The sequence below is a fragment of the Branchiostoma floridae genome, chromosome 11 (assembly GCF_000003815.2).
Source record: "Branchiostoma floridae strain S238N-H82 chromosome 11, Bfl_VNyyK, whole genome shotgun sequence".
In the NCBI taxonomy this organism is placed as follows: Eukaryota; Metazoa; Chordata; class Leptocardii; order Amphioxiformes; family Branchiostomatidae; genus Branchiostoma; species Branchiostoma floridae.
The window spans coordinates 5697577-5724545 of NC_049989.1; the positions used below are offsets into that span (position 1 = coordinate 5697577).

Below are 26969 nucleotides of genomic sequence, written 5' to 3' on the forward strand. Positions count from 1 at the left end.
TACTCTATTTTTGTGTCATACAGTTTGCACATGGACACGTAGATTAATATGTCTCAAAATTCCTTCAAGCACCAAAATATTCAGGCTTATCTTATACAATGTGCAATAAATTAATATGTATTATCCAGTTCTCTCATCACCAAGAAAAATGATCATAATATATACATTATGTACTTATATTGCTGAGACAAGATCATACAAAATTGCTTATGAACAGCAGCTTTGTCACTCTCATAAAGAAAATATTACAATGATTCTTATAGAAACCATGAAAATCTTGGAGGCAGCGCAAAAGAAGTCAAAATATGTTATTTGTCATGTATGGCTTCATGGCTTTCAATCTGGAGATTTGCTATAGCCAGACTCAATTGTAGCATCCTCATTCATGTTGGAATTTTTATTTTGAGACATCAGTGGTTACAATATGCCCCCACATCTACCAGGGTTTGGGCTATGATGCAAAACATAGAGAAATTAGCTTTTGCTTGGTCTGATATTTTTCTTCCAGACTAAGGGTGGAATCCACATTGAGTGCTATGTCAAGACCTTTGTTGTGTACCATACATGTACATGTAGTTCATTGGCAACACTACTGCTTGTAGCCTTACTGCTTAAACTTTAAAGGCTCTCAAAGCCTCTCTCTCTCTCTCTTTCAAAGCTTGTGAGATTTTGGTGCAACCAAGGATGTTATATACCATCCTTGCTGTATTTTAGACCTTTGCAGAAATAACTGCAATCACCTGAGACATTGACAACAACAGATCACTGTTGTTAAAAGCAGAGTTTGTAGAGTACAAATAGACTGGAAGAGTGCGTTTCCACAACGTTTTCTGTAATTCTGTGACTGACACCTCACCAGCGCAGCTTGCCAGGGATGTATTTGTCAATCAGGCCCTGGTAGTATGGCTTCAGGGCATCGATGTCAGGAAGGTCGTCTGCCTTGGAGTACAGGTCAAATTTGCTGCAGGAAAATACACATCTGTTAGGCACTGTAAGTCTAAAGGGAACATTACAAGGACTTTGATATGTACTAACTGTACTTGTATCATTTTACTGTTACATGGCATGCACATCACACTATAGTATATAATACTGGTATGTTTTTCTCAGTTTTCCCATTTGTCATGGTGGCCACAAAAGATTTTTACAATTTGTAGTCTCTTATGCTATTAACACTGTTGACTCATTAGCAAGCACTAATTGAATAAAAAAGTAAGATTTCTGTCACATCTATGAAGTTTAGGCATCCAGGTAATGAGATACGCAGAAAAGGAGTTACTTAAGCAACTGGATATGATTTGGAAGAGAGATCTAGTTGTCGAACAGGTTTATCCGAACTATGAACTACGAATTAATCATATCCAGTTGCATAGACGTGACAGGAATCTTACTTAAGTGCTTGCTAATGAATCAACAGGCGCATATCCACTGTACGTGTTGGACTGTACATGTCCATTGTACATAAATTGTACATAACATTTATCCTTACTTGAACTCCTTGACCCAGGCCAGCATCTCCCTGTCCTTGTTGTTACACAGATAGTCGTAGTCCCCGCTCCCGTGCCACGGGTAGAACGAGTGGAAACGGATCGCATACAGCGCCTACAAAAAGAGGAACATGTGCAACATTTCAACAGGTCTTTGAAGCATTTTTTCCACAAAGCAAGTTTTAAACTTTTGGTATTGTCTTAAGCTGTATGATCAAATTATTACTGAAAGGTATTCAGTAACAGTGTCTTAAGTTTAAGCTTAAATGTAGAGCAAATATGTTTCTTATTTACCTCTTCTGGCAGCGTGGCATTGTTTCCCTTAAGGACACGGTACATGTACTCTGTGAACAAGACAAGCAGAAGGTCTACAGTTAGGAACATGAAGTGGTGACATACCAGTGAATGTCTTAGATTTCATATTGTTTTAAGACTTCTGATTCTAGACTGGCTATCATCACACAAACCAATCATATTTGCTGACAGATACCCAAGGAATTAGTCTGATTAATGCACAAAAATTCAAGCCTTGCAAATTATTTCATTCATGCTTGATAAGACAAGATGTCATTCATGCACAAGAAATCAGAACAAGTTGAATCCTCTTTACCAACAGACATTTTGTGATAAAGAAAACTCCTACAATGATCTCTAAAAGCTTATTGTACTTGGACGGTTGTAAGGATTACTCTGATCATGTATGAATGACTTGTTAGTTTAGCAACTTTCCCACTGCAAACAAAAACAAATCTAAAACTTCACGGAACAAGCATCAGGAGGAAAAATCATCCACCAGATCGGTAGTATTATGACCCAAGGCCAGAAAATGACAGGTTTTGAATTTCTAATCAATGAATCCAGAAATATTTCTGCATTTTGGTAAAAAGAGTTGACTGCTTATTTTCAGTACTCAAGATGTACCAAAAAGAAATGATTTTCTTCTGTGCCTTAACTTGGGTCCTCATAAAGTCCCTACATTTAATAAAAAGACTTGGGGCAAATTGGGAAGTACCATCATGGCCCCAAGACATTAGAACTTTGTCCAGGCCACAGTTTTCCTCGTACATCCCAAGTTTGGTGCTGAAACAATACAAAAGCACATACAAAGGTTTGATGTCACAGAGCAAAGCACTATGAGCTTCAGTAGCCTCAAGCACCTCTAGCTGATACCCTCAGTACTGCAGCAGTCTTCCCCTCTTTTGACTTACCACACTATACGAATGCTACTTAAAAGATGTGTCATAAAAAAGTAAGAGGAAAGCTGAGAGGTCTTTGCCCAAGATACCCAAAAATTAACCCCCTTGTAACTTCGTTGTTCCTGTATGCAAGAAGTATGAGAAAGTCATCTTCTAGAATTCTTAATCATAGAGGAAGGAAAATGGGCCTACGGCAATGTGGTATGGTCCAAGAGACATAAATTCCTGATGACATTGAGCATGGCTTTGGCTTGAGCTGAAAATTAAGTCTACAAACATCAATGCTCATAGCATGAAAAGAAATCACATTCGGTTGTTCACACAAAGGGTACACAGACTTTAATTTCCTTAGTTTGTTATATGACAAATTTTTAATCACGTTTTATGACCAACTATTGAAAAAAAAGGTACAGCCTATATTGACAGATGATTGGATTGAAAATGAGGGAAACCAAATGGGGGTAACCTGTAGCAGATGAAATAAGCTTCCTGAACAGACGGTTAGTACTTGATTGAGGCTGACGGGGACCGTTGTATTGTCAGAAGAGGATGTCATCTGCTTTTGTGATATCAAGGAGGCAGCACAGGTAGAAGGTGGCAGGTGTTGGTGTGTCAACTTTCCAGCATAGTGGGACGCTCAACGTTCTTCCAACACAAAAGTATACTCTGATCAAATTTTCAACGACCTCTACTACTGTTGCCTTCCTCAATAATGACCAATCATTTAAGATCATAAACTCATGAGAGATACAATACAGAGACATGAGCTATATAGTTATTATCAATTTGTGGTCATTGAAAATTTGATCCGTGTATACGAGGGGCATTCAATAAGTAATCCACCTGACCCACTTCCAGTTGTCTGATCTAAATAAAATTTTGCATGTGTAATGAGTCATATCTCTATGGGTTATGTTGCAAAAAACAGCTCTGAACTAATTGCGGTTACTGATTTACTAGTGTTTGAACTGAGTCAGGTGTGAAATGGACCAGGTGTGAAATGGAGCAAGTTGAGTGTCGCGCAGTGATCCGGTTTTTGTATTTGAAAGGACGCACACCAAAGGGGACTTTTGATGAAATGAAAAAAACTTATGGTGATGATGCCCCATCATATGGCCTTGTAAAACGCTGGCATCCTGAATTCAAACAAGGCCGGAAGTCTGTGGAAACAGCTCCCAGACCTGGTCGTCCCTCTTCTGCCATTAATGAGGCATCTGTCAGAGGACCAACCTGGGATGTCCTACAAGAATGGTGTCCAGAGCTACATCAAATGATGGGAGAAATGCAAAACTCTGGGTGGTTCCTATGAAGAGAAAGACTAATAACTGTGCCAAGTTTCATTAATCTCCTGCTATGGGAAATGGGTCAGGTGGATTACTTATTGAATGCCCCTCGTACCTTTGTGTTGGAAGAAAGTTCAGCATTGTACTGTGACTACTACTAATACAGATGCATTTCCATGATAACGTTCCAGCAATGTCGCTGAGTTTCTCTGTATGAACTTTACAGAAACTATTGTGCAGATGATCATCCAATCTTCAGCATACAAACAACTGCACTGCAAGTCCATGATTTCTACAAAGAATTTCCCAGAACATTAACTTTGATGAGAAGTTTTATTTTCAATTGTGGTAAACCCAAGAGGAAATATGAGAGGCTGATACTTTTAAACAGAATGTTCATTAATACAGCTTGATAATTCCTTTTTAGTTTTACAGAGAAAACAGAAACCCATTTCTGGAAACCACTTCCATATCATTATCAATCACTTTCTGTGACAGTGACTGAGTCTGTCGGTGTTTTGAAGATATATATTAGATTTATCTTTATCTGACAAATAAGAGTTTTTTTCAACACCAAGCTGCAGTTTGCCACCTTCTACTGAAAGGCCGCACCCTCAGATGCGGTACTCACTTGAATTTCGGATCCTTCATGTCAGGATTGTCCTGGAACGTGCTGTGACGGAAGACAACAGACTCGGCGGGCAGGCAGCCTGTTGGGAATGTGTCGCCCACCACACACCACTGTACAAGCAAACACAGAGCAAACAATCGGATTACACAAATGTGGGATAAAATCTTTTACCATTCCCTATATGGTGTATCATCTTGTCTCTAATTCACTCAGAGTGGAATTAAAGAGGATCATGCGGCATTATGCCATCATGCAAGTTGTGGTTCTGTGTGGTGTAGTGCAAAGTTTGGATAGCTTTGTGGAACAAAAGTTGTAGACTGAGTAGAAGTACAAAACTATATGCAACACTGAGTCAGACATGCTGCTGTGCAGTGGCTGTTCTAATGATCCTAACTGTGATGCTGAAGAAGAGTGATGGATGTCACTCGAAATGTCCAGAAGTAAATTTCCATTTTTTTTAATCCAGTTGTAGAGATTGAATTGTATTTGAACAATGATCCTAACTAGAAGAAGAGAGTTTAATGACCTGACAACAGAACTGACCTGTGGCTCTCCCCAGATAGCCATGATCTTTCCTGCATCGTGGATCAGACCAGTCAACTGCAGCCAGTCTAGACAGGAAAGAGTACACACAGATATTCATATGCATGTGATGTTATACATTGTGTAACATCTAAGAAGAAGCTTATCAAATATCGGAAGTGTCTTTAACTTTAAAATCCCTTTGTTCAACTTTGAAAATGCATTAAGACATTAGTATTGTTGCTTGAGTAACCAACCATTGTCTGGGTGCTTCTCCCTTATACTCTCTGCTGTTTGGAAGGCATGGTAGATGTTTGGAACATCAACCTAAATGTATGATAATAATGATATAGAAAATATTAATCACATGTATTGAATAGCATAGATGATAACAAAGACAACAAAACTATGATGCAGCTTCTTTTGTTTCAGCTTTGCAGGCTATACACTGTATATGTTACTAGTATGCTGCATTTTCTGTGACGTATTATTTGTAGGTCATGACACCAGCTACATGTATAGCTGCCTGTGTGAAACATGTATTATCTTTCTACCATCCAAATCAAATCAACTGAAATTACTTGTTGTATCTTACTCCCTTTGCTGGCTTTTATTTCTTTGTGGTCCAAGAGTTTATTTCATCCCAGAAAGATGTCATCAAGAAAAATATGGGAGAAAAGCTCACATCAGGGTCACTCTCATCCACCAGGTTGTTCAACTCCTCCAGACACTCTAGCATGGTCATCTGGGCGTGGTCCAACTTACACCACTGCTCCATCTGGAAATGTTACGTGAGCAAATTAAGACCTAAATGGCATTCTATACTTTAAGCTCTCTACTTGAAGCTTTCTATATTCTTCTACCTGCTGCCTAATACTGCAATTAGTACAGAACTGCTGTCACGTGGCTTCCATATCAGGGGAAAAAAATTAGAAAAATCTGAAAAGCTTTTTCAAAGATATTGAAGTAGCTTCCAGATACACTTAAACAAAAGAATAAAGAAAATTTAATGTAGAAGGGACTCATGCATATGCCTTCTATAGCTTATGTAGACAAAGGCAACCACTGTTGACTGAGTTCATTACTACGTACTAGTACTAGTATTCTAGAAGTTACGAATTGTCCTATTTCTTTTGTATCCATATTTCTGGACTTCTTTTTGTAATCAATGTGTGTCACATATGCTCCCATGGTATCAAGGGATACAGGATTTAAAGATTAATTCCAACACAAACATTAGACTGCAGCAGTAGCACCTACAGGTCAAATTACACCTGTTTCAGAACCACAGCCACCTGACTGTCTGGCACCTGAACATGGTCAACATCAGTTGTGTAACAGCACAGGATATTGCACAACTTTGTACACACACACACTCCTCCTGAAAACTGCTGGCAACCTTAATATGAGCACAAAAAAATGCTCATGTTTGCAGTTCTACTAAGGTTTGTGTAACTATTTCCATGCAAATAAGTTAACTAGTCATCAATTAAGTGGGTCAGGGGTGCTTGACTGTGAGGGCAAAAGATGACAAAGTCAACAAACCTGAACCACAAATTGACAAATATTTGCTAAGTGGCGGCTTGGGGGTAAACTGTTGAACTGTTATATATAATAGCTAATGGCAAGTTTAGATCATCCTGAAATGTTTTAGTTGCCAAGGATTCATAGACTAGCCAGTTATACAGGTATGGGTGAAAGTATGTTAGTTCCAGTTAGTCCATATAAAAATGTTGCAACACCTAACAGTTATTTTATGGTGATCTACCCATATTCTAAAATTTGGACTGTTACTCAAATTGGACTCAGAGTTTGTAGAAGCCTTAGACATGAAAAGACATGTGATACACTGCCAGTTAACATTGTAAGTAGGGGGCAAACAACATGTAGACAGTGTGACAACAGATACAGCTGATAAGTGGTTGTAATTGTAACAGGTACATTATTATGGAGAATCCTAATAAATAAATAACGTAGACTGTGTAAGGTCACGTGGTAAGAGTGACAAAGAAAGCTTCAGTTCTGTTTAACCCCCCTCACCTTTCTCCTGACAAAGTCCACAGTCTGGTGGGTGTGCATCAGCTGGTATGTGTTCCGTACCTGGTCTGTGTGACTGTTGACCTGTGAGAACAAAGAGTCACATCATAAAACAATGGAAGTACACCGTGTACAGCACTACAACTACATCCCAAGTTCCTGCATGCATTCAAATTTGCCATGTAATTTACAAATGTTTTGGAAAGAAGGTAGTCAACTTCATCATTATGGGGGTCTCTCCAACTCCCTTACAAAAACTTGCATAGATACATCATAAATGTGTTGGACAGGATAATAAAGAGAAATTAATGCTTATCTCAAGGTAGACATGCAAAGAGTGAAATGAGGTATTGATGTACCAACTCATTGAACTTACCTCTTCAGAATTTTGGTTACAGACCTGAATAACAGGATAATGCCATAAAGCAAATGTCAATCAGCAGTCAGAATTTGAAAAGAATTGACTACAACATCATCATTCTTATCATCATCATCATCATCATCATCATCATCATGAAAACTCATCAGTATCATCATCGCTATTATTCAAAAACATATGTGACCATTGCTATCATTTATATGAATCAATTATCATCATCATCATCATTATCCACCAATAATCAAACAAAAAGCAGAAAGAGTGACAAGCAAGAGAACTCTAGCAAAGAAGCAGAAATGTATACCATGTAAAGTTGTCATAATAATCTTACGAGATGAAAATGGTTATACATGGTGTAGACAATGACATCATCATCCCTTAATATGGATCGTATATGTAATAAAGGTGTCTTTGTTAACAAGGTAACGTTACTTAGAATTTAGATTTGAGGTAACGTTACAGTGATGGTTTATCTGTTCCTTTTTCTTGTGTACGAAGAGGTTGGGAGATGGTCGGAAGTTGGGCATCCCTTTTACTCATACTCAGGTGATTTACTGATGACAGGTCAGGGGCAAGGAAAGTGAAAGTTGTACAGCAGAGTATGACGTTTTTGCTTGCAGGTTCTGTGATGCAACAAATTATGAAACAACTGTGTCTTTCTCTACATTCATGTATTCTATGTGCGTGTTGGTTTCTGTGACTGTATGTTAAAGGACTGATTTATACCTCGAAGTTTCTGAAAATCTTATCGCACCCTTCCATGTCAGGGCGGTGGACGGGAGAAGGATCCAAGATGGTCTGCAACAAAAATAACAAAACAAAAATGGAGGGCGCAGTTCATGTTACATGTATTTTATAGCGTTAAACGTTGCAAATGAATCTCATGATTCATCCAAATTCAATTCTCTGCTGAAATAACAAGCAGCCATTTCCCCTAAGATCGACCCTTCACCTATTTTTTTCGACAAACATCTCGTGCCAAGCCATGTGAACTGTCAACCTTCAGACATGTCACTGAGCGTTCGCCCTCCCCACACTGGGCCCCAGTCCAACTCTTTGTTCGTTTGGGGTCTACATATCAATGTCAAATTCTGCAGTGCCCTCACAACTTACCGTCATCTTTCTCGATAGTTTATCGCTTCAAATTGTGCACAATAAATCGTTGAGAAGGTTGCAATCGCGACAAGAGGCTGCACACACTGTAAAAATGTTTGTCCTTTCTTCTCAAAATGGTGTGTTTACTTCGCATCCTTGATTACGCAAGACATTGCCCCATCTGATTGGTCAAAGATGAGACACACCTTCGAATCCGCATATCTGATTGGTGAAGCTGATTACGCAATTTATGCACTTGGCGAATCAGCTGCTTCGTTTACATCAGCTGATTAAATCTGCAACTCTGATTGGTTAAACACAGGAAACGCCCCCAGTAGATACCCAGACCGGTTCGTACCTGTTCGCGCCAGCCGGCAGCTGCGCTTTTGTGTCTACCAGACTCCTTCGGGTGTCGGAAATTGACGTAATATGGGGAATGGTATTTCCAGAGGAGATGTCTATTGTAATTGAGTGATTCTATAGCTGAATAAATTCCCTAGCAATTGATTTAACCTATTTAGTCTGAATTTCGGCTGTGTTATTGTCGTATTCTAGACTAAAGTAAAGGAGTCTGTTAGAGACTAACGTTAGTAGAGGGTCTGCATGGGGGGGTCTTGGTAACGCTTAACGGTGAATTCAGGAGGCCCGGTAACGGTTAACGGTGAATTCAGGAGGCCCGGTAACGCTTAACGGTAAATTCAGAAGGAGTTACAAAACATAACACCGTTGAAAGTAACATTGAAGTGCATTCCTATTCATACAATGCTAGAGTAGTTATATCAATGGGGGAAAATATCCGACTAATGACAAAGCAAAAGGTGCCCAGAACCCGGAGGAATGACAGGGACTTTGTCCATGACATCTGTAAATTGACGGAGGCAGAGTTCCCGGCCCGCCACAGGGACGGCGGCAGCAAATTTCTTATGGGGGGATTGAACTATTGTTTCAGCACATGGAGCGCCGAAGGCGCGACGCATCCCAGGGGGGTCCGAGGGTATGCTCCCCGGGAAAATCTTAAAATCAAGACCCTCTTAAATGCTGTTTCCTGCATTTTCGGCAAATTTTGCCGACTGACTAAGCTAGGTTGATTTTGACATTTTCATCAAATTACACAATGATTACAGCTTTGGCCTCCACCCCCGACATATTTTACCATTTCGAGCTCAGAAAGCACGAGACGTTGCAATATATGTCCGAGAAAATTAAAATCTGGACCGTCTGAAACGCCATTTACTGCATTTTGAAGGACATATTTTGCTGTAAGACGAAGCTAAATTAAATGACATTTTATTAGCGAGAAAAGTTTTTTGTGCCTACCCACGCCCCTAAATATTTTCACCATGTCATCGTGAGCGCCAAAGGCGCCAGCCGTCGCAAGGAAGGTCCGGAGAAACCTCATTTTCTGCATTCTAGGAGTACTTTTTGCCCGAAACTAAGCTAAGTTTACACTGAAATCTGTATGAGTGACAAAGTTTTTGAGGGCGACGCTTCCGCAACATATTTCAACCTGTCCAGAGCCGAAGGCCGGAAGGCTCGGAGAAAATTTTGAAATCTAGACCCTTTGAAACGCCATTTCCTGCATTTTCCGGGGTTCTATCTGGCATTTGACTTCGTGTGTATAACGGGTTACGAAGAATTTCTTGGTAACGCTTAACGGTGAATTCGGGATAACAAATAACGGTTAACGTTGAATCAAGACGACCAATAACGCTTCACGAAGAATATACCGATAACGATTAACGTTGAATTAGAGCGGGTTGGTAACGATTAACGGTGAATTAAAATGGCTCGTAACGCTTAACGGAAAAAGGCATGCAGACCCTCTTAGTAGGTTGGATCTTGGTTGGGCATACATAAGATATGCATGCGGGCTTGGAGATGATCATTGATAGGCATAAATCACTTGGCATATTCCAAAAACCCTAACATTTAATAATACTCTTTTGTTTCACGAAAATCGAGACAATAAATACGTGAGCAAAGCACACAAGGCTCGCAAACAGTTGATACTGACATCAGTAGGTCTATCTTTTATTGGCACAGAGCGGAAAATGAGTTCAGGTGACCGCAGTTTTATTGCCACATGAGTGACTACGGGGGTTCTGGAAATTATCATAACTCGACTGAGAGTTAAATTGAACTATGATAAAATTAGGAACAATGAGAAATTTCGCTCCTTGTGAACACAGACATGTGTCGCAGGATGATTAATTTGATTATGAAAGCAAAAAACGAAGTTCCCCGAAGTTTCTGAGTTGAAGTGTGTATTTGCAATACAACCGCAAACCATTGACTGACAGATAAGCATCGTTTTCATCGACAATCACGACACATTGGCAACAGTCAGGAGACCATCTTTTGACCTCTATTCCTCCTCACGCTCTATTATTCACTAAAAGGGTTAACTATACTAATTAACCAGGTATAAATCAAGCTGTACCAGTTTAACGATTCGTCATGCTTGGCGTGCTTTTGCATGAAAATAGCCTGAAGAAAAGTTTCAAACCCTCTTGGAGCCTTACTCAGTTTTTCCGCTCTCAGCAGCTGATTGATGGAAAATTCCACTATAGGGGCGTCAACGATTACGTTACGGGTATGGTCAGCCTTCACTTCCATGTTATTCCCACGCCAATTAAAATCTTACACATTTCATTCCACGTAGATATTATCAAGCAAGAATGTAGCTATAGTCTCATGTGTTTTGATTGTGTTGGGTTAGCGAAAGTTATAAACTGTTAGGAAAGTTCACCCCCGGACAATAATGGTACAGTCCAGAATCAAAATGCCGCCATGTTGATGGCATCACCCCTGTGGAAGCGGGAGCGGATAAACAATGGCCCTGAAGAAACCAGTGCCGGTCCAGACCTCTTCTTCCTACCGCCAGTCCCGCAAGATCGCCAGACAAGAAGATGAGGAGAAGCAGGAGGAGCTGCTGGTGTTCGGCTACGCCGCCAAGCTGTTCCGGGACGACGAGAAGGCCCGGTACCTGGACCGGGGGAAGCACCTCATCCCGTGGATGGGCGACACTGGTGTGATGATCGACAGGTCTGTTGAAATCTCCCGCCGGCAGACCTTTTACTTGAGAATCTTCAGCGACCGTTGATCGAGAAAACAGAGTAGCCTTTAAAAGGTTATTTGCATAATTCCAGTGTAGTCATATTGTGTACGTGTAAAAGAAAAAGCCGAAGAGAAACAGACGGTCACTACTGTAACGCCATCACGCCAGCTGAAACTAACCGCTGCTTTAGTGTAAATGCTCGAGGTAAATGTGGGCTAAACCAATCCACACTTCCCTCGCCACGTTGATGTGCTGTGCCATTAACTCTCACCAGCTTTTCTCTACAGACTTGTGCAGGCAGAAGGGAGTGGCAGAGTGCATCTTTTCTGTTTCTTTTCTTTTTTTCCCTCCCCTTTGAATCCGTCTAAAATGTTACCAGGATTTGTTTAGGTCTCACACCAGGCAGGATGTGAGAAGGACAAGTAGGGGGAAGCTGCAAACCCAAGGACAAAGCAGCAGTGCGTCAAGTCATGGGAGAAATACAGGTGACAGATCATACGTGGGATGGTAACTATAACACATGAAATGTCGTATATATACTATACGATTCCTTCTGTTCAGTTCCTCCCAGGACTTGTGAAGCTGTGTGGCAGTTATTTCATTTTTATTGGGTAATGGCATTGGTCCAACCAATCAACATTTTTGTGGGAGAGCAGTACAGTTAACATTTTTTGAGCACTTTTGTCGAGTATGAGAAATGCATGAGAAGTTATGACCCATTCCAATGCGACAGACTGCCACGTAGCTTCTGTTTTGATTGTGGGGTAAGTACCATTGTTGTATTATACAAGTATTACAGTTTACATGAGATGCTCCAGCTACTGTCAATGATGTTTGCTGAGGTCAATGACCTCCAGTTGATCAGGGGGTACATGTGCCATGTACTTGTCCACTTGAAATGGGAGATGCCATGGGTCAAAAGGATAGAGGTGACATTGGTGTCACCCGATGGTCAGTAGGCTTATATGTTTGTATGGCTTATCCCAGCACCCTGCTAAGGCTTAGTCAGCATTGTACGGTATGCCAGAGAATGGCCAGTATTTTTCTGTTGTTTGGTTTACGCTAGCAGTGTCAACCCAAAGTAATCAGTCTTGATTTATATTTCTGTAGGAAAATAACAAAATTTTGTAGCCAATGTGCATTGAAGACTTACTACAAGTACAACTAGTGAGCATATGAGGACAGGCCGCGTCTGTTTGTTTGATACCAACTTGTGATATTTGTAAAATCCAGTCTTACACTCGTTGGTCAGTTTGGCATTTATCAGTTTGGCATGTAGACCTATAGACCTACATATTGACCCAAGTCATCCAAAGGCTCCAATTTTTTTAGCTCCTTTTCTCTACCCACTAGGCTATTGTTCATATAGAAGTGCGTGTGCTTTCATTGTTCCGTATCTCGAAAATATTGTGTGGAGAATTGTGATCAGTGTTGAAATTCAGCAGTGATGTTTTCACTTCGCAGGGCGCAAAGCGTCCACATGCCACAAAAGCCTAGGGCTGATATGCCAGTAAACTCTTTGTCACCCTGAACCACAGGCCAACAAGGCTTTGTTGTTCCTCTAGATCTGTACAATAAAAATGCTGCCATGAATTACTGCTATCCCTAGACTTTGGGTTTAGATTGTAAATCAAATGCAGTTTAGCCATTGTGATTTCCTAACTTGTTGAAGTGTAACGGGAGGGGGCCATACTTCGACACCCGTTCTAAGTGGATGCGCATGGCTTTTGTCAATGTACATTTTACAGTGAACTCATCAAAAACAAGTTAAGATCTTGTATGCATCCATATAACTGTTATTGAAGCTGTACAGATATATATTTCATTTAACAGTAGCGTTCCGCACTGTACTTTGACAGCGCACGAAACTTACCGCAGGTTTTCGGCTTGCGTCCTAGCAGAACGTTCAAACACAAAAAAGGGGTCCAAACTCCGACATAGTAAAAACCAGACCATCTCCGTGCATTTTTAAACAACTTATGCAAATAGAATAGCACTAAAAGTTTTCATTATAATTTTTTTGTACCAAATATGGGTCATATTTTGTATTACGCGACTTATTCAAATACGGTGTATTAAAACGTTTACCTCTCACGGTGAGACCAACTTGCCGCAAAACGGCAGCGCATTGTTACGTTGGACTGTGATGGCATTTTCGCTTTTCGGCTTCCTTAATTGCCTTTTCATCCTGTCTTTTGGCAGCAGCAATTGCTACAGGATTTTTTAGTCGGTAGGGATCGATTTTTCTTGAATGTTTGTCGCTCGACGGACGGGTTGACTGAGTTCAACGTGTTGGGCATCGCTCGCCCGCCTTGGTGCGTGATAGTAAAATGGCGGGGCCCCGACTGCGTGAACATTGTGGCATCATTTTAGCTCCGTTTATCCAACCCAGCTAAAGGCAGAACAGAACACAGGTATTATTTTTCGGAAGGCTAATAAACATCATTTCTATGTGTGGTGGTATTTTTTCACATGTCGTATTTTGCGAAGAATAATTCAAGAGTTTCCCGGGCCATGGTCTCGATACGTTCGCTCGTCAACTTGCACGGAAGGCGTCAAACTTGTGCAAGTTTTTCAATCGTTATCTGTGGGACTTGCTAACTTCGACACATACCCCGTCTTTGTAGTTATTTACAACAAGTTTTAGTCTTCAGCTAGTGTACTTCTCATGTGCAGGCATCTATGCATTTCTCCGCAACAATGATTTTTAAAACCTGTCGAACTTTGGACCCCTGTCGAAGTATGGCCCCCTCCCGTTATTGTTCTTTTGGCAACTTTGAGGGTGGTCACCATTTGTAATACTAATAAATGGATTTCAAGTTATGTTTGTTCACTTCCCTCTTTTAAAGAACAAGAAGTCCAGTTTTAGATCTTAAATATCAGTCATTGGTTAGGGTTCTAGCCAGGATTTTATTTTAGCGTAGTGGGAATGGCATGGTAGCGAAGTGACTAATCAGGAGATTGGTGTGGAAGGGGGGGGGGGGGTTCTTGGTCCTTCCACGGTGAGATTTGAAGATGTAGAGTTAAAAGTTAGGATTCTGGGGTCAGTTTTGAGTGGCATATCATCATTCTTCATTGTTCAGACATTGATTAGTCATTGTTGAACAAGCAAACGACAGCAAAGCACCACTACACTAGTTAAGAATTAGCGTAGTGGCCCTTATTTTAGCGTAGGGGTCACAAATTTTAGCGTAGTGGCCCACTACACTAAAATGCACTAGCTAGAACCCTGTAATAGTGGTCATAAAATGTATTACACATGTATAAGATGCCCATTGCACCAGTAAGTTCCTAAATGTTTATTTAATGAGTAGTTTTGTAACCTAGTTGATAAGAAAACTGTGTCAGTTGACATTGTTAAACATGTAGGATAGCAATCCAAACAAAGTCTTACACATGTTAACAGCTGTAACAGTGCCACATATTTAAGGAATTAATGATTGTGCTATAGGCAGGTAGACAGGTAGGATTGTGCTAGATTTTTAGAAGCTTGTCTGTGCAGGACCGAAACTTTGTGTCTCATAATTTTTGTTCATTTTCCCACTATTAGGTGGCATTGCTTGATTCCTTTCCTTTTGTAGCCCTGATATTGTGTGTATTGGACACTTAATTGTCAGACCTTCGAATGGGAGCATGCACACATTGTGCAACCACAAAACCACAGAACCTTTGAACTATCACATTTAATGCATTCCATGCACCGCCTCCCCGGCAGTTAGCATATCACCCAGCCCTTGTAGGCCTCCATTTCAATCCTTAACTTGGCACACTCTGGTATCTTACAATCAGTATCTGGAGCATCATTCAGTTTTCACCTTCAGCGCAGGTGTCTTACATCATTTTTAGCAGGAAATGTTAAGGTCTTTTTTGGAGACAAGAATCTAGAAGTGAAACTCATTAAAGATGTTCATGTATAATGTCTCAACTGACGATGTTATGATCTTCTGTTGTGCGGTGTTGACTGGTTGACTGAACTGTGGTGTATTTTCTGACATGAGACTTTGTTTCGGCACTCCTGTAGGTATGATGGACGGGGACACTTACATGACCTTTCACAATATGAAGGGGAATGGTTCTCCAAGCACAAACTGTCGGAGGAAGAAGCCAGAATCGAAGCCCTGTGCGACGAGGAACGATACCTTGCACTACACAAAGACCTTCTAGAGGAAGAGGCTCGTCAAGGTTAGTTTACAAATGTATAGTGATGTCACTATATCCCAACGGATTAGAGAATACCACAGATGGCATTCAGTACAAGGTTTCCCTTTCACAAGATGTTTTTGCTTTGGTAAGAAGACCATGAAGCATACCAAATCACCATATGGTTGACTTGAACCCATCATTAAAACCTCTCCCTGCATTCCAGTGCGAGATTCTTTGATAAGATATTGAGCCATCATAATTCTATTGACTTTAAGTATTTTACTATGTCATACTGTTTAATATCACACTAACTAGTTTTGAAGAACATTATGACTTTCTCTTGTGTTAAAGAAGCCTACCTGTCATCTTAAGTCTGATATTTGTCACCGAAACCCCATATTTAACGAAGAAATAATTGGAGGAACTGAAGAGGAAAATTACACAACAAGTTGAACCAGCTGCCAGTTATTACAGCCAGGGGCTAATTACATAAGTTAACCTCACCACGTACAAAAACTGAAAGATTTTCATCGTTTTATATGCAGTACCAAAACTACTTTTATTATAGTTTTAAAAGTAAGACATAACAATTCTAAGTTGCTAGCTTTCAACCATTAGTCTAACAAACTGTGGAGTGTGGTGTTGACTGTTGAGTCCACTGTATCATTCCTTTCACTACTGTCTAGTAGGAGATAAAAGTGAGCGTCCTTGTCACGGAAGACAGGTTACATGTGTTCAGTTTACTGATGTGAATCAGTCTTCCCTGATCATGCATACCATATTTGTGGCCATCCTATGAAAGCAAGGGAATAAACTATAATGATGATAAAAACAAACAACAAATGCTAATACCATACCAGAGGTGGTTACACTTATAGGATTCTAGCCTCCTTGCACTTACCAACCATATCCTGTCTAAAACTAATTTTAACCAATCAATGAAGCTGATACAAGGTTGGTTACAGTTGTTCAAGCAGTAACCGTCAAATAGAACTCAAAACGATTTGACGTCAAATCTCCCATGAGCCTCTGTGATCTCACATAACGAGCAGCTTCTCTGATGGCAACTTTGAGAATACCATATTTGGGTATTTTTGTCTTGCTTTAGTACCAAAACTGTGAGGTTTGCCCAACAGCCCTTCTTCGTTGTGAACATTGGACCAGACAGCAAGGGATTCTTTTGTGCATGTCAGAGTTTCAGTTTTCCATCCAGGCTGAAGCCCTGACTTCTGACTAAGGACATACTTCCTGTTGTGTTCTGTTGTCACTGAGGACAAATAAACTTTTTGTTTTTTTCAGTGAAAATAGATTTACTTCAGAAAGTTGAAACATTTACAAATGATATAAGACAGGAATAACATGGTGCCTTCTAATGCTTTTAGCCTTGTATTCAGACCGATGAACCAAAATGATGAAGTCAATCTAATTCTAAATGTATGCGATCTTGAAGACTAAACACAGGTCACAGGAAAATGTAAGGACAAATCGGTTAGTACTATTAACTGCAGAGAGGCGTTATCTTCATCATCACCCTTTCAATAGATGCATTGGAACATCTTGCTTTCGGCAAGCAAGCTGTCATTCCACCTTTGATAAAGCATGTTTTTTTCATCGCAAAATTATCACAGTATTTGCCAAAGGGCAAGCTTTGGGGGAAACTTATGTCATACAACAAAACAGCGATAGAGTGACCTGCTTGTTGTGGTATAAAGCAATCTGTCAGTGCCATGTTAATGATATGGTTTAGCGTAGGGCAGAATTCTTCTTCAAAGGTGTCCAATGCAGCTGTTCTTTCTATATTGTGTTTAGTGCAACTGGGATCAAGGACTCAACCAGTAGTCAATGACTCTGCCCTAATGTTGGGTGTTGGAGAAACATTGTAGAATTTTAATTTGGTCTCTTTTGACGCGTTATGGACAGAACATCCTTACTGATTAGTGGATGAAATGGACTTTGTGAAATTGTGATAAAAAGTAGCTGGACTCATTTTAAGCTGGGTCAGCCACTTAATATCTAAAGTCTATTTAACTGAATATCAACTGAATATCAACAACAATGCCCCAGATATACATATACTGTATGTCCATGCTCAATATAGATCAATCCAATAAAGTAATAAAAAAATAAGAAATTAAAGTTATGTGATTAGATTATGACTTACGTGTATTGTATAAAATTATCATGTTGTATGTAATGTAATGTCCAATGCAATGCCAGCTACTGAAGGCCATCAGGACGAATCAGGAAAGTTTTAATGCAGTAATCAACTAAAGCATGTTGCTAAAGTTATTTAAGTGATCTTGTTTTCTGCTTCTGTAAGATTTCATTTAGACCTACTAATGTTAGACTGGAAAAATATTTTTGGATAGTTTATATTTGGCAGAGAATATGATAACATTTCAGTTTACTAGCATATGTTATTGGTCCGTTTCAACTGGTCTGTTATGATTTTTTATTGTCGAACCAAAGTATTCAAATTACCTTGCAACATTGATATGTCCATCCTCCTAAAATGTCACTGTCAATGATTTTCTGGCCAACTAAATGTCCAAAACAAATGTCTTTGTAACAGTGTAAGTATTTACGACAGGACGTCTAACTCAGTGTGAGCTAGGGTCAACTATTTTGATAGTTACAACTGTAGAGTGGAATATTCCATCAGCTGATAGTCTGGTTGCCAGACTGTTTCCAGGGCCTATATACAGGCCCACTCCTTGGCTCTAGTGCCAACATGGCCCAAGAAAATTCTACAACAGTTAATGAGATGGAGGTCTTTCATCCAGGCTAACCAGCTTATGAATTGTTACCATATACATTGTTCCAGACCATATCTGCTGCTGTCAGAAGATTGATGGGTTTGTCATCACTTCTTTCTTTTACATGTATTACATTTAATGCTAGTTTACCTTTATCCGTGGGGTAACCTATATCCGTTGTTTTTCAAAAATAGAAATACCCTCTTTAGTCACATCAAGCTGACGGGTGGTAATTTTAAATTGCAATATACTGAAAATTTTGCATTCTAAACCAATGTACATGTCTGTTGACGTGATATCCCCAAATACCCTGTTTGTAAAAGCAACGGATTTAGGTTACGCAATGGATAAAGGTGAACTACATGTAGCGTTACAGTTGATATTGTAAATGTATTATGGAATGTAATTTGATTTGTATTTTCACAATTATGGCATGTTTTTTAATTGTTCACTTCTGCAAATTCTGAAGATTCGTTATAGAATAGTAGCTCAGTCAGTAACCAAGAATATAACTGAGACGTACATGTAGTACATTTTCTGAAAGGATAATAACTGGCCATGAAACTAAATATGGCAAAACGTTGTCTCCTTGACATGTCATCAACCCCCATTTAAAGTGTCTGGTACGGAAAGTTCCACTGGTATAGCAAAGTTCTACACAGTGATCAATGCATGGAAAGTTCCACTGGTATAGCAAAGTTCTGCAAAGTGCTGCCTGAGGCATGGAAAGTTCCACTGGTACAACTAAGTTCTGCAAAGTGCCTGAATGGAAAGTTCCACTGGTATATCAAAGTCCTGCAAAGTGCATGAATGGAAAGTTCCACTGGCTATAGCAAAGTTCTGCAAAGTGCATGAATGGAAAGTTCCATTGGCACAGCTTGCTGTCATACATGTACCAGTTGGTCTGGTGGCCTTGGCCCTGGACATCTTGTGGTTTGGTGTTGCAGATAATATCCAATGCAATTGGGACACATCCCTTTGGTTTGTGTTCAAATATGAAGTCTATTTATATCACTTGGTACTACCTCAAATAGCTGGAAATGACACACAAGAAGTCAAAACTGAACCTGAATCTGCAATGGTCTTCGTAGCACAAAGCAATAGTGTTCCAACTTGTTTTTGATGTACATACAGGCTGAAGGTATTCAAGCAACTTGAATATTGCAACATACTGCTGTTGAGAAGAAGTATTCCTATATACATGAAGCTTTTCTAATGTACTACTAGCTTTTCCTACCTTTGATTCTGCAGTTTTGTGAAATAACTAGAAATTCTTGAAGGAAGGAAAACATAGGAGGCTGCTGTGTCTCATTTTTAAGTCCAAGAAATATATGATAACAAGATAATCCCTATTGTTAACTTTCATGCATGGTATTGTTTTCAGAAAAGTTGTACTTTTTACCCCTTCTGTCTCAGTCTAAATGCTATTGACATGAATAGAACTGTCGTATGGACTTCAGAAGGTGTCAGGTAAAAATTTGCACTTGAGCTTTTGTGACCATACCCTATTGTGTAACGTTCGAAGGCCACATTCCTGTATTTGTTGTAGCACATATTTCTGTTATTGACCTGCTCATTTGGCTGTCACCCAAGAGTGGAGTACAAACATGCACCAAGTCTATCATTAGTCAAACTTTGGTGACATGATGTGTAGAGTAGAACCTGCAGCAATGATAATTTGGCAACTTGTGTCAGTTGTAAACTTTAAGCGGTTAATATCTGGCTTCAAATACTTATCAATGGTATAATAACTGCCCTGTCAGGAACAGACAAGCTGTAATTGTATTAACGCATATTTTGTACATGTACTATGTTTTAGTGATGTGCCAATTTTTACTATGGCATGCTCTCCCTAAACATTATGCTATTGTGTAAATACATGCTGTTTGTTTCTGTTGTAGACGTTGATATTTATATTTCAGCCATACCATAGGTATGGTGAAATATATTGTATTCGTAATGTTTCTTTCTTCTTTCTTTCTTTCTTTCTCCTGCCAAATCTTCAAATCGAATCAACTCCGCCGTTTTTTAACCGATAGACTTGAAATTTGGCACAAAGGTAGAGTAAGTCAATACCCTCAGGTGTTTTTTTCATTTTTTTCATATCTGCCTTTGAAATGATTTTATTGAGGTTTTTGTCAATTTTTATGTATATTTTGGGCTCCTGTACCCTGGTATTACAGCCGAATGACATGAAATTTGGTACAGAGGTGCCCTGATCATATGCCCACCCAGATTTGATAACAGTTTTGGTATACGGTACAACAAAATGCTTAATTTTGCGATTTTTTGCCATTTTTTGACAAAAAAAGCACATTTTTGCCTCCTGTACCCTCGTTTTACAACCGAATGACCTGAAATTTGGTATAAAAGTGCCCTTCAATTTTGTGCGCATGAATTCAATAACAGTTTTTCCATACAGTACAACATAATGCTTAATATTGCAATTTTATGGCCATTTTTAGACAAAAATTTGACATTTTTGGCTCCTGTTCCCTCGTTTTACAACCAAATGACCCGAAATTTGGTAAAGGGGTGCTCTAGATATTTATCCAAATGACCCATGTATAATTTTTGGCATGGAACACTTTAAAATGATATATTTGGGAATTTTTTGGGTCATTTTCCAATGGCCAAAGGGGTCAACGACCTCAAGGCCTATTGTTGCATGAGGGAGATGGCTGAAATATGCTGTATTTGCTCTCAAGCAAATGTCGGCCTTTCTAGTAGCTAAATGGGTTTGTCTCAGTCATACCCACCATGTTGTCACATTCTGCGTCTTGGCACTGCAATCCTTCCAGCCTATTTGTAAACAAAAAATGCTTCAAGGTCACTGGAAGGTCATGCTTTGAATGAAAGCATCAATGCCATGACGCTTCCCTTGAAAACAGTAACTGAGGCTTTCAATGGTCAACTGAGTCAGAGGCCCCCCAAGCCATTCTACTTTGCTTTAATTAATGTCCTTGAAAAAAATCTGAGCCCTTGCAAGCCTCTTTGAATACCACAATGGACCAAGGTACTGAGAAAAGGGTTGGGTGGTTATGTGGTTCAGTAACCAGAGAATGTATAATTTTGTATTCTACCTCACTGGAGGTGTTCCCCATCGCTTTTCTTTATTTAGCATAATTCAGTCAGTTCCATGAATTTTCATATTGTTCATTGCTAGAAAAGATAAAGATTACAAAAAATTACTAATAATGACTACTACCATGTCTAGCAGATGTGGGGGATGGAATTAGAACAATAATTGTAGAATGTAGCTTCAAAAAAGGTTGCAGATACATGTAGTTGTGACAATTATAATGTGTGCCTGCCTGACCTGCCTGACTCTGTCCTTGGACAGGAACTTGCTTCTAACATTTGTGCATCATTTCTTTTCTGATGTTGTAGCAGTCCTGGGGTAACATGAAATTGCATTTTCCTAGTCAAACCCCAAATGATTTCCCTGGCATAAAAGTGTACCAAAACTCCACAATTATAAAATCAGTGAGGCAATTACAATAAATACCAGGTCCACAAAACTCTATGTAATGATGCATGTTGAAGCTTACCTCATTAATTGTGTGAATGGGACTCTTACTAGTGAACTAAAATGTATTTCCCCCGTGTAATGGAGTGAGATGTGTCCGGATACATAAGCTTCCCAAAGTGCAGTTGGCAATGACATTGACGCTTTCAGGGTTTGGTGTTTGGGATGTTGCCAAAGTGCATCACTTTTGCCATGCAGGAAAGTGTTATAAAAACCGAATTGCTATTCCCTAGAGTCCGTCACTAAAAGGTTCTATAAATGCCTTTATCATTTGAGTATGAAATTCCATCTACTTGATAGCTTGATGCTGTCAAAGCCTCTCTGTAACTTTTTGATGCTGTGTTGTAGCCAACTTGGAAGTATGCAAAATGGGTTTTAAAACACCGAGTCTTCTTGTTTTGATACTGGGTAACACTCCTTAGTGTTGGGGCAATCCACCCAGGGCGCACACTGGACCAGATGGATTTGTCAAACTAGTACTAACTTTACATGCAATTGTTGGCACAGAATACATCTTTGTTGGCACAGAGTACACCTAATAATATATGTTTCAGTTTGGTTCTCATTATAGGACAACTTCACATCACTTCAAGTATTGCACGTGCGCTACTCTCCAAGCAGAGGTTGGTGAGGAAAATTGTGACCTTTTTCCTAAAATGCCATATGGGGAGGCTGATTGAAAAAAAAATGGCATATGAAGAAAAAGACATGATTTTCGTCACCAACCTCTGCTTGGAGAGTACATGCGTGCCAACCAACTCTGGTACTGTATAGGGTATAGGTCACAAGAGTTTATGTAGTACTACACAGGTAACTGATAAATTTCTTTACAAAAGGTTCTGTAGCCTACGGTTGAATGAGTTGGGAGATGGGCAGCTGGCTATAGTGCAGTGTTTTAAACCATTATTTTTGTTATATGGAAGAATAATAAGGGAGCATGGGTCTACTGGTTTCTAGGATATGGTTCTGGTAAGAGGGCATTTCTGCAGAGGTTTCAGGTTACATAGCAGGGGGCATGTGGGGGGCGGGGCAGGCACTGAGCCAATCAGATTGTCCGTACTAATCCACCTTGACAGGGCACACCCTCTGGTATTGCATCAGAATGCTGGCCTGCAGAATGTTGACCTTTTAAGTTTTATAGATTTTACTACTGGGAGAAAGTAGGGGTTACTGGCGGCCACTGTACATTCAACTAACAAAACAAATGTAAACAAAATGCATCAAGCTTTAATTGTAGACAGACATTGTGGTATCTAAGAACATTAAAAAAGGCTTTGTTTGGCACTTTTTTGTTGAAGATCTAGCCGTGATTTAGGAGGTTCTAAAGTCTAGTTTATTTACCTTTCAATTAAGAAACTGTTTTGAATGACAGTAATTTATACAGTTGCAGTGCCAGCTTGGAAATAAATGTACTGGGTGTACATTTGTAAATATGCAATTTTAGATTGATTGGATGTTTAGCGATTCATGGTCTTGTAATCTCATACTATGGTTAATCTATGTTTTCCATCATATAGAATGGCCCAAAGTGATGTTGATAATTGAATAATCAAAAGAGACATTTTCACCTTATTGCTGAACCCTAAAGCACCGTCATTTCAGTTCGGATTTTATTTAGCAACAACTTTGCTAATGATTGTGATTATCCAAGAAGATCTATGCCCTGTGCAGAGCTTTCATTAGCAGTCATGATCACAGATTACATGGCAGTAATTATAATGCCTTGCAGACATGATGATAATTGATATTGCTTGGCTTGTTCTCGTACTGAAATAGTAGTAGTATCAGTATCCAGTATTTGATTATACTGCTGCTGGGTTCCCTGACGGGTAAGACAGCAGTCGGATAGTCTTCACACCACGCAACCAAATTTTTCAGAACAAGACTAATTGTTGAAACATAGAAGGCTCACTTGTTCATGAAAGCCAAGATTAACTCTAGCTACATTCATGCTTCAGCAGTTCAGTCTACAGTAGGGGTGGGTACCGGTACAGAAAATTCAGGTCCAGGTCCGGTTCAGATCCAGAGGATCAGGTCCAGGTCCGGACCTGAACCTGGACCTGATTCAGGATGTTAGAACTTGTGAATGGATGATACTCAAAACAATGGTCCATTTCGCTACAAAGAAATATTTTCTATGGCATATTCGACTCCCACTGGCGTTTTTAATTCCTACAAGGCTAATTGCCTCTGTACGATTGACTGAAAACTTCATACAAATGACTATAGACTCTACTTTACTTCACCCTTGTTATTTTCTTCAACCGTCGAGCCCCAAAACTGGTGAATTCCTGATTCTGTTCATTTTCGAATAGGTCCAATATCCGGTCCATCGAATTTTTTCAGGTCCGGTGTTCCGGACTGGTCCAATAAGAAAAAACAGTTTTGTACTATACCGGTACCCAGCCCTAGTCTACAGCCATGCAGGGATGAGGAACGATGTGGTAAAAAGTGAACTGTTTGTAAAGTATAATTATCTCATATTTTATAGTGCTGGCTTGCCAGGTGCCGCTGAAATGATAGGAACTGTCCCCTGTGTATTCTGAATGTATATTGAAGTATGCAAGGCAATTATGTGAACATAAATGCTTGCAACCTCAGCACTTAGAACTGTTAAATTTTGATGCTCGCTGAAATAACTCATCGCACATTGTACATTCTAAAGGAGTAGGATGTTGGGGATATTTCTTATTCAGGTGTTGACCCTGTTACCCATCCAGGTGTGTTAAGCTATTTGGGAGTTCATTTGTCTTTTCCAGGGTTTCCTCTTTACTAAAGCATGTCCTCATTCCAGTTCAGGTCGATGCCTGAAAAGTTACAATAGATGGTTAGTTCCAGTGGATGCTTGGGAGGTAAAGGGATGCAACTAAACTGCATTGTGACTTGTGATAGTGCAAACCTTAGACATCTACCAAGATACCATAGTGTCCTAAATAAGATTGGCATTGTTACACCATGCAGTTAAATGCTGCAGTATGAAAGAAACCACCAGGAGGATGGCCCTACATATTAGTAGGCCCTGATCATGATAAGGCAAAATACTGAAAATCACAGTAGCCTTGGACTTAATTTCACAGGTAGTTTCTCATTGAATTCAGTAAGTGTACTCTTACATACATTCCTTAGTACATTGTATCATGCTCCATTGAACTTCAACAGGCTATAGAAGTTTGTCTATTTTCTGATCTATTGCGCTAAGTTTCTGTTGCACTGGGGCTGACAATACTTCACCAATAGGCTCAATTAAAGTAGAAAATGAGTCCAATTATAGATATGACATGCCATCAGCAAAAAATCCAGTCTTGTAAAGCCTTAAATTAAATGCTACGGTCACATTTCCAAATACGGGGCCCAGACGGGTAACTGTCGGGAATGAAAAGTATACTAGTAATGTAGAAGTGTATAGTGGCAACAGGAAGCAAGTCAAACCAATGGCACTTGTCAGAATGCTTAAAACCCTGTAAATGATTCTGTTTCATCCTGATGATCAAATGCCTGTCAGAAGCAGGCTGGGAGAACAGTAATGAAGCCTTACTGACATGAAGGGCCGTCATCCCTCTCATAAAAGTGATTAGGGAAGTGAAGCTGTCAAGTACAGATGTGCAACTGGGGGGCTTTCAAATGGAGGTCTACCACCAGGGGCCACCAGTCTTTACTTTCAGGTGCATGCCAGCCACTTTGGGAAAGGTTCTGAATTTTTAGTTAATTTATGTCAGTCTAATTTAAGTCAGCGCAAGTGGATTTACATACATCATTTACACATTGTAAGTCGTCGTGAAACCACATTGCTAACGAAAGAGCGTCATGCTTCATCCTATGGCATGAACTTGCTATGAGGTTGCTCACTTAACCTTTTTACCATATATAAACTATAGATAGATGTATGGACTATAACTGTAGACACTTTCTAAATGTCATCTACATTTGGGATAACCCCAGTTTTGCATGACAGTTGTAATCCTTGCAGTAGATTGTGTTAAAACTTGATCTACTATATTTAGTGGCTGGCAGTTTTTACCATGTCCACACATCATTATGATGGCTCGATGGAAATTTCCATAACTAATTGACAAAAGTGGACTCGTATTATACTTTAAAGTTCATAGATCAAATTTGTCCCCTTACATTTAAACTAATTTATTCCTTGTAATTGCTGGATGAAGTTGACACTCTAAAACAAGTAGTTTGGGATTTGGAAATGTTCCTGGATGTCTTGTTTATTATGGTACCACTATTATGGGTCCAATGGAAAGTTACAACCATTAAAGACTTTGATTGATGACCAAGTATGGGGAGGGGGTCCTTATTGCTATGTGAAAACTGCATGTAGGTCATAACTAAGAGAGTGGATGGTTTTACACTTTACAGAGGGCAGGGCATGCTGCGGGCTGGTTTGTTTGGTATGACAACAGAGCTAAGATCCAGTTTAAGTATTACTTACCTGCCAGAATACCACCAGGGACAGGTCGTCCCTAGATTTGGGACTGTCTTAGTAAAAGTGTAGCCTGAGTATCATCCTCTGTAGGGACCGCTGGCTCAATCCTTTCGCTTGCTAACCACTACGGAGGATGGTGCTCAGGCTAGTAAAAGTGTTGCAGGGTTGCCTTGTGTGTTAACTTGCTACTTCAGACTAAAACATATGTGAACAGCCTACAAATAAGTACAATGCCTGTTGGATCATGTTGCACACATGATGCTGCATCTCAGTGGGGCACCTTGGTGCAAATCTACTGGACAAATTCCAAAAGGAAGACACATTTCAATACAATATCTAAATCTAAATGCAAAGACTCATACAATGTAAAAGTCAGTGTCCCTCTACCTCCATGTGAGTCACATTGTTTGCCTTTTTG

General features: G+C 39.7%; 2 protein-coding genes across 5 annotated transcripts in view; one reads left to right on the top strand and one right to left on the bottom strand.

Moving 5' to 3' along the window:
* Window positions 1-392: 392 nt before the first annotated feature.
* Window positions 393-8836, bottom strand: LOC118426479 (inositol oxygenase-like). Of its 3 annotated transcripts, XM_035835912.1 has the most exons (12): window positions 8649-8836; window positions 8262-8333; window positions 7533-7556; window positions 7160-7240; window positions 5805-5897; window positions 5377-5446; window positions 5141-5208; window positions 4598-4707; window positions 2500-2567; window positions 1782-1831; window positions 1490-1602; window positions 393-961 (listed from the first exon to the last, which is right to left on the bottom strand). In XM_035835912.1, exons 1-12 carry the CDS (start codon window positions 8652-8654, stop codon window positions 853-855), a joined length of 864 nt encoding a protein of 287 aa, XP_035691805.1. In that variant the 5' UTR covers window positions 8655-8836; the 3' UTR covers window positions 393-852. The 3 variants fall into 3 exon arrangements, with proteins under 3 accessions (XP_035691805.1, XP_035691806.1, XP_035691807.1); XM_035835913.1 differs by lacking the exon at window positions 7533-7556; XM_035835914.1 differs by lacking the exons at window positions 7533-7556; window positions 8262-8333 and having other exon boundaries at window positions 8649-8796.
* A 2139-nt stretch (window positions 8837-10975) lies between these two features.
* Window positions 10976-26969, top strand: part of LOC118426464 (splicing factor, suppressor of white-apricot homolog) — a 40787-nt gene continuing 24793 nt past the window's right edge. The window contains exons 1-2 of one of the 2 annotated variants that reach the window (XM_035835885.1): window positions 10976-11675; window positions 15710-15870. In XM_035835885.1, coding sequence (XP_035691778.1) covers window positions 11464-11675; window positions 15710-15870 — 373 coding nt within the window. In that variant the 5' untranslated portion in view covers window positions 10976-11463. Of the gene's footprint in view, window positions 11676-15709; window positions 15871-18532; window positions 18687-26969 lie in introns of those variants that run through there. The other variant, XM_035835886.1, reaches the window with a different exon arrangement.